This window comes from Heterodontus francisci, chromosome 46 (genome assembly GCF_036365525.1).
Source record: "Heterodontus francisci isolate sHetFra1 chromosome 46, sHetFra1.hap1, whole genome shotgun sequence".
Taxonomy (NCBI): domain Eukaryota; kingdom Metazoa; phylum Chordata; class Chondrichthyes; order Heterodontiformes; family Heterodontidae; genus Heterodontus; species Heterodontus francisci.
The window spans coordinates 12,279,886-12,291,600 of record NC_090416.1 but is presented as its reverse complement, the minus strand read 5'-3'; the positions used below and the strand labels follow the sequence as shown (position 1 = coordinate 12,291,600).

The following is an 11,715-nucleotide window of genomic DNA, read 5'->3' as shown; positions in this document are numbered from 1 at the left end:
TAAATTGTTTGAAATGGAGTGACTTTATAAACTGCATCTCGGAGAGGGTGCAGAGGGAGATTTACCAGAATAGCGCCAGGGATGAGGGACTTCAGTTAATGTGGAGAGACTGGGAGAAGCTGGGATTGTTCTCCTTAGAGCAGAGAAGGTTAAGGGGGAGATTTAATCGGGGCGTTCAGAATCAGGAAGGGTTTTGATGGAGTAAGTAAGGAGAAACTGTTTCCAGTGGCAGGAGGGTCAGTAACCAGAGGGACACAGATTGAAGATAATTGGTAAAAGAACCAGAGGGGGGGGGTGAAGAGGAGAATTTTTTTTAACGCAGCGAGTTGTTGTGATCTGGAACGCGCTGCCTGAAAGGGCAGTGGAAGCAGATTCAATAGTAACTTTCAAAAGGGGAATTGGATAAATACTGGAAGGGGAAAAATGTGCAGGGATATGGGGGGAGAGTAGGGACTAATTGGATAGCTCTTTCAAAGAGCCGGCACAGGCACGATGGGGCGAATGGCCTTCTTCCCAGTAGAATGAAGGGAAAGGTTTACTTGTAATGTTTTTTCTTCTCTCCTGTTTTTCCGACAGACTGACATCATGTTGCCAAAATTGTCACCTGTTGACGTCCTTGCACGGGTAATTCTAGATAGAAAAAAATATTTAGAAGTTCTGGTTTCCATAATACAGCTGTCCCTATCTTTTGGAAGTTAGGACGGGGTTGGGTGGGTCCCTATCTGTCAATATTTGCATTGGGTGGGGTGGAGGGGGGGTGTGGGTGGGGCCGTCTGTCAGTATTTACAGATGAGTTTGAAAACTCTTGGTCTGTCGTGTTAATCTCTGGTTTAACTTCACTCCCAGGTTTCTCATTTTCTTTGATGACGGCTATGCCTCCTACGTTGGCCTGTCGGAGCTGTACCCCATCTGCAGACCACGTAAGTTCCCTGCACGACCGTATCTCAGATACACCAGTGGGGAGCTCCAGTCGACTCGAGGAGCAGTCGCGAGGTGGGGTTTAAAAGGCAGGATCTTGTACATGGAGGGGGTAGGTCCAAGAGTGAGTCATTTTTCTTTTCCTGAATGGATGGGAGAATAAATGAATTTGCATTTCTCTGGCGCCTTTCACCACCTCAGCATATCTCAAAGCCCTTCACAGTCAGTGAAGTCCTTTTGAAGCGTAGAGTTGGAAACATGGCAGCCAACTTGTGCACAGCAGGATCCTACAAACAGCAATGTGATAATGACCAAATACTCTACTTTTCTTGACCTTGAACAAGGGATGTATATTAGCCAGCGCCACCAGGGAGATCTCCCCTGCAGTTCTTCCAGTAGTGGCCATAGGGTCTTTGACACTCACCTGAGAGGGCAGATGGGTGGGCCTCAGTCTGATGTCTCATCAGGGAAACAGCACCTCTCACAATGCAGCACCCCCTTAGTCCTGGCCCAGATTTTGTGCTTACGTCCCTGGAGTGGGTCTCGTAAGCACGCCCCCTTGTGACTTGGAGGCGCGGGTGCGAGGAAGAATCCAAGTAACTCCCCAACTCTTGGAACGACTGGGCTTTCCAGGCCAGCGGGTTTTTCACACTGAAGAGCAGAGGAAAGTCAAAGCGCTGAATCGTGAGGTTGCAGAGAGGAGATGAGGGGAGACCCCAGTTTAGTTTCTGTAATCTTTGTCTGATGGTCAGTCATCTGTTAATGCCTCCATTCTTTACCATAACCCTTTGCAAAGTGACCAAGACCTGGGAAGATATTGAAGATGTCTCCTGCCGGGACTTTATTGAAGAATACATTACTGCCTATCCCAACCGGCCAATGGTGCTGCTGAAGAATGGCCAGCAGATCAAGACGGAATGGGAAGGGACCTGGTGGAAGTCCCGGGTTGAAGAGGTCGATGGGAGCCTCGTCAAAATCCTCTTTCTGGTAAGCTGCTTTTGCCGGGTTGCTGGGTGGCGTTTCTCACTGGGGGGGGGGGGGCAAAAAAAAAGGATTTTACTCCCGCTCATCCTCAGAATTCCTATGAATGTGAGGAGGCCCAAACAGCCCTTTGAGCCTGTTAGGAACATAGGAACACGAGATCATGGCCAATCTGAAACCTAACTCCATCTTGCAGCATTGGTTAGGTAACCCTTAATCCCCTTACCCAACAACAGTTCATCAATCTCCGTTTTGATCATTTTTATTGCCTCCCCCAGCCTCGATAGCTCAGCATAAGTCACACTTACACTCAGCTGGAGGTACTGGGAAACTCTGGCTGATATTCTGCTTTCCCAATTAGCCCAGCAGTGCGGAGGCAAACTCCGCAGATTGGCCCATCTGATCTCATTCTTCTAGAAGACCCACCCTCCCTGGCTTCATATTACTCTTTTGTAAATGGATCTGACTTGAGCCACCAATTGCCGCCTTCCACCTCCCTCGGCCCCCGCCATATCTGACCATTCAGGCTATGATTCACCTTCTCTGATTCTTTTCCTAAATTTTCCCCTTTACGACACTGAACCTGTATCTCCCAGTAGCTGCCAAGGATTAGAACAGTGCACAAGAATCACAGAATTGTTACAGTGCAGAAGAGGCCCTTCGTCCCATCGTGTCTCTACCAACTCTCAGAATCACAGAATAATCCAGTGCAGAAGAGGCCCTTCGTCCCATCGAGTCTGCACCGATGCATTAAAGACACCTGACCTGTCTACCTAATCCCATTTGCCAGCACTTGGCCCATAGCCTTGAATGTTATGACGTGCCAAGTGCTCATCCAGGTACTTTTTAAAGGATGTGAGGCAACCTGCCTCTACCACCCTCCCAGGCAAGGGCGTTCCAGACTGTCACCGCCCTCTGGGTAAAAAAAAAAGGTTCTTCCTCAAATCCCCCTTAAACCTCCTGCCCCTCACCTTAAACTTGTGTCCCCTCTTAACTGACCCTACAACTAAGGGGAACAGCTGCTCCCTATCCAACCCCTGTCCATCCCCCTCATAATCTTGTACACCTCGATCAGGTCACCCCCTCAGTCTTCTCTGCTCCAGCGAAAACAACCCAAGACTATCCAACCTCTCTTCATAGCTTAAATGTTCCATCCCAGGCAACATCCTGGTGAATCGCCTCTGCGTCCCCTCCAGTGCAATCACATCCTTCCTATAATGTGGTGACCAGAATTGCACACAGTACTCCATCTGTGGCCTTACCAAAGTTCGATACAACTCCAACATGACCTCCCTGCTTTTGTAATCTATGCCTCGATTGATAAAGGCAAGTGTCCCATATGCCTTTTTCACCACCCTATTAACCTGCCCTTCTGCCTTCAGAGATCTATGGACAGTTAATGAGCAGTTCACCTAATGCCATTCCCCCGCCTTCTCCCCGTAATCCTGCACATTCTTCCTTTTCAGATAACTGTCTAATTCCCTTTTGAATGCCTCGATTGAACCTGCCTCCACCACATTCTCAGGCAGCGCATTCCAGACCTTAACCACTCGCTGCGTGAAAAGGTTTTTCCTCCTGTCGCTTTTGCTTCTCGTACCCATTACTTTAAATCTGTGCCCTCTCGTTCTCGATCCTTTCACGAATGGGAACAGTTTCTCTCTATCTACTCTGTCCAGACCCCTCATGATTCTGAATACCTCTATCAAATCACCTCTCCGCCTTCTCTGCTCCAAGGAAAACCGTCCCAACTTCTCCAATAATATAAAAGCAAAATACTGCGGATGCTGGAAATCTGAAATTAAAAAAAATAAGAAATGCTGGAAATACTCAGCAGGTCTGGCAGCATCTGTGGAGAGAGAAGCAGAGTTCACGTTTCAGGTCAGTGACCCTTTTTCGGAACTTGTGTTCCGGAACTGGTCCAGAACACATTAGTGTATTTTTTTTTATTCCCGCAAGGTGTAATAGTTCATTCTTCTATATATGCCATTTTAATTAAGAGTTGTAGAACGTAACAAAAATGAAAGAAAGACTTGATGTTTATATAGTGCCATTCATAGCCTCAATGCTTTACAGCCAACAAAGTATTTTAGAAATGCAATAATTGTTGTAGTGTAGGAAACACAGCACCCAATTTACACACAGCAAGCTCCCACAAACAGCAATGTGATAATGACCCAGATCATCTTTTTTTTAGCACTGCTGACTGAGTGATAAATATTGGCTCCAGGAGAACTCTTTTTTTTGCCCCCCCCCCACCGCCATTCTTCTTCCAATAGCGGCCGTGGGATCTTTTACATCCACCTGAGAGGGCAGACAGGGCCTCGGTTTATTTATTTTTTAGAGATACAGCACTGAAACAGGCCCTTCAGCATAGGAACAGGAGGAGGCCATTCACCTGCTCGAGCCTGTTCTGCCATTCAGTGAGATCATGACTGATCTGGAACCTAACTTCGCATGCCCGCTTTTGCCCAATATCCTTTATTACTTCTGGTTAACAAAAATCTTAATCAATCTCAAATTTAAAATTGACAATTGATCGAGCATCAATTGCCGTTTGTAGAAGGGAGTTCCAAATTTCTACCCCCCCTTTGTGTGAAGAAGTGTTTCCTAATTTCACTCCTGAAAGGTCTGGCTCTAATTTTTGGACTATGCCCCCCAAGTCCTCGACTCCCCAAGCAGCAGAAATAGTTTCTGTCTCCGTACCTCATCTGGTCCCCTTAATGGACTGGGATTGTCGGCTTAGAGTATGGGCTTAAGTCTCTGGAGTGGGCACTTGAACCCGCAACCTTCTGACTCCCAGGTGAGAGTGCTACCCACGGAGTCATGATTAGCCCCTGGTGCCATGGAGCCCTGTGCTGCCCACGGCGTGTTTCCGCATTGTGCCCAGCGTGCCTTTTTTCTGTATATGAATGTATATTGTTTTTTCTCTCTCTCTCTCTCTCTCTCTCTTTCCCACTGCTGAAGGATGATAAACGCTGCGAATGGATTTACCGTGGCTCGACTCGCCTGGAGCCGATGTTCAACTTAAAAATGACCACCGCGTTTCGGCAGGGCGGACAGGGCGGGCAGCAGCGCACGCGGCCCAACGTCGGTGAGTCAGTCTTGTCTTCTTGACAGTCTGGGGATGGCAGGAGAGGTAAAGCGCAGGAGAACCAACCAGGATTGAACCCTGAAGGGAGAGAGAGAGAGAGAGAGGAGAAAACCTTTCATTTCTGTATCGCCTTTCACTGCCTCAAAGCCGTCCCAAAGCGCTTTATAGCCAATGAAGTACTTTTTTGTTTTGAAGTGTAGTCACTGTTGTAATGTAGGGAACGTGGCATCCAATTTGCGCACAGCAAGGGGGAAAGAGAGCTACCCACTGAGCCAGGCCTTATACATATGGTCCATTTGGCCCATCAAACAGCAAGGTGATAATCACCAGTTCATCTGTTTCGGCAACGTAGGCTGAGGGAGCAATATTGGGCCCAGGATGCTGGGGCGAACTCCCCTTCTCTTCTCCCAATAGTGGCCGTAGGGTCTTTTACATCCAGAGGGCAGATGGGGCCTCAGTTTAATGTCTCATCCTCCAACAGGCAGTTTGCACAGGAGTATCGGCCTAGATTTTTGCACTTTGGTCTGGAGTGGGTCCAGAACCCATGATTGTTTGTCTCAGAGGCAAGGGAGCTATCTGCAGAGCTACGGCTGATACACCAGTCTCCATAGTTCCCTCAGCAAGTTTTGAATGCCGTGGAGTGGTTCACTAAGATAACACCAGGCAAGAGAGGCTCTGAAGTAAGGAGAAATTAGAGACAAAGAAGGTTAAGAGACGTGATGAAGGCAAGAGGTTTTGATCAGGTAAGAATGATTTCCACTGGTTAGTGAATCAGAAACTAGACGGCAGAAATTTATGATCAGAAGATTAGATTAATAGAAATTTTATAGGTTGAGAGTTGTCAGACATGGAAAGCCTGATCAAATACAGCGAGCAGAGTAGAATCTATAAAAAGCCTTTACAAGAGGAGTGGATAAGTATTTGAAATGATAAAATGTAGAAGGGTATGGGAAAAGGGCAGGGGACTGGGGCGAATGGGAAAAGGGCGGGGGACTGGGGCGAATGGGAAAAGGGCGGGGGACTGGGGCGAATGGGAAAAGGGCGGGGGACTGGGGCGAATGGGAACAGGGCGGGGGACTGGGGCGAATGGGAACAGGGCGGGGGACTGGGGCGAATGGGAACAGGGCGGGGGACTGGGGCGAATGGGAACAGGGCGGGGGACTGGGGCGAATGGGAACAGGGCGGGGGACTGGGGCGAATGGGAACAGGGCGGGGGACTGGGGCGAATGGGAACAGGGCGGGGGACTGGGGCGAATGGGAACAGGGCGGGGGACTGGGGCGAATGGGAACAGGGCGGGGGACTGGGGCGAATGGGAACAGGGCGGGGGACTGGGGCGAATGGGAACAGGGCGGGGGACTGGGGCGAATGGGAACAGGGCGGGGGACTGGGGCGAATGGGAACAGGGCGGGGGACTGGGGCGAATGGGAACAGGGAAAAAGACAGATTTGCATTTCTGTAGCGCCTTTCACAAACTCAGGACATCCCAAAGCACTTTACAGCCAATGAAGTACTCCTTGTAGTGTAGTCACTGTTGTAATGTAGGGGAAACAGCAACTAATTTGAGCACAGCAAGATCCCACAAACAGCAACCAAATAATGAGCAAATAATCTTGTGTTTTTTTTATTCTTGGGATGTGGGCGTCGCTGGCCAGGCCAGCATTTATTGCCCATCCCTAATTGCCCCTTGAGAAGGTGGTGGTGAGCTGCCTTCTTGAACCGCTGCAGTCCACGTGGGGTAGGTACACCCACAGTGCTGTTAGGGAGGGAGTTCCAGGATTTTTGACCCAGTGACAGTGAAGGAATGACCGATATAGTTCCAAGTCAGGACGGTGTGTGGCTTGGAGGGGAACTTGCAGGTGGTGGTGTTCCCATGCGCCTCTTGCCCTTGTCCTTCTAGGTGGTAGAGGTCTCAGGTTTGGTAGGTGCTGTCGAAGGAGCCTTGGTGCGTTGCTGCAGTGCATCTTGTTTTAGTGATATTGGCAGAGGGATAAATATTGGCCCCAGGATATCTGGGAAACAGCCCTGCTCTTCTTTTGAAATAATGACATGGGATCTTTTACATGCAACTGAGTGGCAGACGGGGCCTTGGTTTAACATCTCATCCTGAAAGCTGGCACCTCTAACAGTGCAGCATTCCCTCAGTACTGAAGCTGTAGTGTCAGCCTGAATTATGGGATGAAATCTCTGGAGTAGCGCTCGAACCCATGAATTGCTCACTCCGAGGTGAAAGTTGCAACCGACTGAGCCACGGCTGACTCCCAATAGATAATTATGATTCCCATTGGAGGGAAAAAAAGTAAGAGGATGAGGAGCGAAACAAGTTTTGTTTGCAAGGGGCGTTTAGGGATGGGCAGTAAATGCTGGCCTAGCCAGCGACTCCCACATCCCATGAACGAATAAATAAAAAAAAGTCCATTCTCAAATTTCTCTTTCTGCAAGGTGCTGTTCGGACGAAGGGTCCAGTGGTGCAGTACACGCAGGATCTGACCGTTAACACCACCCAGACCCCTCAGCTGCCACCTCCGATCCAGTGTCCCTCTGCTCAGCAGCATTCGCTCCCTCTGCCGGCTGTCATCCCTCAGCCCCAATCACCAGTGGACAAGATCGAGTAAGTTCATTGCGGAGGTAACCACATTGGAAACTGTTTGCTCCTGTAGGAGGGTAACCAGAGTACACAGATTGAAGGTAATCGGCAAAAGAAGCAGAGGACCGAGATGAATGATCGCAGCAGAGAAGGAGGCCCTTAGGCCCGTCGGACACATGCCGGCTCTCTGCAAGGGCAACTGAGCTGGTTCCATTCCCCCCCCGCCCTTTCCCGGTAACCTTTGCGCATCTTTTCCCTTCCGGTGCTTGTCCAGTTCCCCTTTGAAAGCCACAATTGAATCTGTCTGCACCTTTCAGTGCATTCCGGATTGTAGCCACTCGCTGCGTTTAAAAATAAGTTTTTCCTCGTGTCGCCTCTGGTTCTTTTGCCTTGGGATGAGGTGAATTTTTTTTTTTATGTACACTGTTGTCACGCTGCCTGAAAGGGCGGTGGAAGCAACTTCAGTCGTAACTTTCAAAAGGGAATTGGATAAATACTCGAAAAGGAAACCTAATAGGAAAAGAGCAGGGCTGGTGGTACTAATTGGATAGCTCAGCACAGGCATGATGGGCAGAATGGCCTCCTTCGGTGCTGCATGATTCTTCTATTCCATGATAACAATTGCCTGTGAGTTGGCTGCAACAGGTAGAGGAACTCATGAGGTAGGTTGAGATGACAATAGCTCACTTGATCTTTCACAGTTCCAACCCTACTGCCTCCTGTTACAACATGCAGTGGATTCATAAATGAGCCCTGGCATCGATTGTCCCTGAATGGTGTCTGGCCTAAGCTGCAACCGCAAGTACTGTTCAGTGATTAATCTCTCGATCCTGTTTATGTTCCTCCATAAAGCCCCCTCTGAGACGTATTTGTGGATGAAGAGCTCCAGCTTGCTGAGTTTATCCTCCAAACTCTTGCCTGTGACCCCTCTTGCCAGTGGGGGTTGGGGGGGGGGGTTAATTAAATTTGATAATGTACAGGAACAGGCCATTTGGCCCTCCAAGCCTGCGCCGATCTTGATGCCTGCCTAAACTAGAACCTTCTGCACTTCCGGGGACCGTATCCCTCTATTCCCATCCTATTCACGTATTTGTCAAGATGTCTCTTAAATGTCGCTATCGTATCTGCTTCCACCACCTCCCCCGGCAGCAAGTTCCAGGCAGTCACCACCCTCTGTGTAAAGAACTTGCCTCGCACATCCCCTCTAAACTTTGCCCCTCGCACCTTAAACCTATGTTCCCTAGTAACTGACTCTTTCACCCTGGGAAAAAGCTTCTGACTATCCACTCTGTCAATGCCGCTCATAACTTTGTAAACCTCTATCATGTCGCCCCTCCACCTCCCTCGTTCCAGTGAAAACAATCCGAGTTTATCCGACCTCTCCTCATAGCTAATGCCCTCCAGACCAGGCAACATCCTGGTAAACCTCTTCTGTACCCTCTCCAAAGCCTCCATGTCCTTCTGGTAGTGTGGCGACCAGAATTGCACGCAATATTCTAAGTGTGGCCGAACTAAGGTTCTATACAGCTGCAGCATGACTTGCCAATTTTTATACTCTATGCCCCGTCCGATGAAGGCAAGCATGCCATATGCCTTCTTGACTACCTTATCCACCTGCGTTGCCACTTTGTGAGCTGTGGACCTGTACGCCCAGATCTCTCTGCCTGTCAATACTCCTAAGAGTTCTGCTATTTACTGTATACCTCCCAACTGCATTAGATCTTCCAAAATGCATTACCTCACATTTGTCCGGATTAAACTCCATCTGCCATTTCTCCGCCCAAGTCTCCAACCGATCTATATCCTGCTGTATCCTGACAATCCTCATCATTATCCGCAACTCCACCAACCTTTGTGTCGTCCGCAAACTTACTAATCAGACCAGCTACATTTTCCTCCAAATCATTTACATATACTACAAACAGCTGTTGGGAGGCCTGCAGTAAACCCCCAACATCGTGACTTCACCCTTCCTATTCCTGAGCTCCACCCATATTGCCTCGCTGCATGACCCCTCCGAGGTGTCCTCCCGCAGTACAGCTGTGATATTCTCCTTAACCAGTAATACAACTCCCCCACCCCTTTTACATCCCCCTCTATCCCGCCTGAAGCTTCTAAATCCCAGAACATTTAGCTGCCAATCCTGTCCTTCCCTCAATCAAGTCTCCGTAATAGCAACAACATCATAGTTGCAAGTACTAATCCAAGCTCTAAGTTCATCTGCCTTACCTGTTATACTTCTCGCATTGAAACAAATGCACTTCAGACCACCAGTCCCGCTGTGCTCCGCAACATCTCACTGCCTGCTCTTCCTCTTAGTCTTACTGTCCTTATTTACTAGTTCCCCCTCATTTATTTCACCTGCTGTCCTACTGCTCTGGTTCCCACCCCCCTGCCACACTAGTTTAAACCCTCCCGAGTGACACTAGCAAACCTCGCAGCCAGGATATTTGTGCCCCTCCAGTTTAGATGCAACCCGTCCTTCTTGTACAGGTCCCATCTGTCCCTGAAGAGATCCCAATGGTCCAGATATCTGAAACCCTCCCTCCTACACCAGCTGTTCAGCCACGTGTTTAGCTGCACTATCTTCCTATTTCTAGCCTCACTGGCACGTGGCACAGGGAGTAATCCTGAGATTACAACCCTAGAGGTCCTGTTTTTTAACTTTCTACCTAACTCCCTGAACTCCCCCTGCAGGACCTCGTTACTCTTCCTGCCTATGTCGTTTGTACCGATGTGTACCACAACCTCTGGCTGTTTACCCTCCCCTTTCAGAATGCCCCCTGTCCGTTCAGAGACATCCTTGACTCTGGCACCAGGGAGGCAACATACCATCCTGGAGTCTCTTTCACGTCCACAGAAGCGCCTATCTGTGCCCCTGATTATCGAGTCCCCTATAACTATTGCTCTTCTGCGCTGAATTGATGTAAGGAGAGCTGAGGAGAAGAGGTTTGCCTTCAGAGTTGTATGGTGATGCCAAGTTATGTCACCTTATTGTGCTTCCCACCCCCACTCTCCAGACATGACACACTACAGAACCTTACAAATATATTTCTCCAACCCCTGGGTTTTCAACCTCCTCGGTTCCTCACTGGTCTCTTACTGGAATATGCTTCCTGACACCTTGCCGAGCCTCAGCCTGGCTCGTGATTGTTAACTGGTCATTTGCCCACGCATACGTTGCAGTTGAGTGCCCGCCCCCATCCTTCATCTGTCCACCAAGGTCCTGACGTGCACGCCTGCCGGTAGCAGCTACTGGATAGCGATCCCTGGCCGATTGCTCCCCATCCCTCGCCAAGAAGACATGCTGAAGCCAGTTGTATGTCCTACTGACTGCTGTGCTCCCTGAGATTAATCAACACCGGGCAGACCACAGATGAGGCCTTAATGGTCAGTTTTAAAGACTTGAATTTCGATAGCGCCTTTCGCAACCTTGGGGCATTTCAAATCATTTTGTATCCCTGTTGTCATGTAGGAGATGTGGCAGCCAAAACATGCGCACAGCAAGCTCCCACAAACAGCAGTATGATAATGAACTGGAATATGGGCTGAAGTCCCGAGAGTGGGGCTCGAACCCACAACCTTTTGACTCCGAGGCGAGAGGAACGCTACCCACTGAGCCACGGCCGACGGGACTTAATTTACCCACGGGACTGCCTGAGGAGCTGTTGTCATATTTTTTTTGTCTCTTTAGCTTTGTTGGGGCTTTGTGACTACCTGATGTAAATCCACAATCTAATGTAACTGTGCCACTATCACTGGATGGATGGTCACTGCTGCTCCCAGCTAACCTCTAGGCCTGCCTCCTTTCCCTTCCGACTCTCCGCAGAAGTCCAGGAAGTCTGGCGCAGGCGAGGAAACAGGTGGCAAAAAAGAGCACCGCCTTTCGGCCAACGGCCCTTTCCCCTCGAGCGGCGGAGCCTGCCACTGTCCCAGAACCGCCAGCCACGAACGAGCCACCACCAGCCAGCAAGCCCGCACCAACCCAGCAATTCAGGTAGGTGGGAACATGGTGGGGGTGGAGGAGCTCAATGGTGGGCCAAGGGGCGATGAGCAAAAATGGTTGGCTTGATGAACCGCATCTAAGATGCGTGGTTGGGTAACTTGCGTTAATGCAGTGCCTTTTTAACACCCAAGACA

At 49.5% G+C, this 11,715-nt stretch overlaps 1 protein-coding gene across 1 annotated transcript in view; it reads left to right on the top strand.

The window, feature by feature from the left end:
* Positions 1-11,715, top strand: part of LOC137356937 (histone-lysine N-methyltransferase SETDB1-like) — a 56,915-nt gene that overhangs the window by 27,173 nt on the left and 18,027 nt on the right. Inside the window, 5 exon segments of the mRNA XM_068022809.1 lie at positions 847-920; positions 1,715-1,905; positions 4,864-4,990; positions 7,431-7,599; positions 11,405-11,572. Of these exon segments, the coding sequence (XP_067878910.1) occupies positions 847-920; positions 1,715-1,905; positions 4,864-4,990; positions 7,431-7,599; positions 11,405-11,572 (729 nt within the window).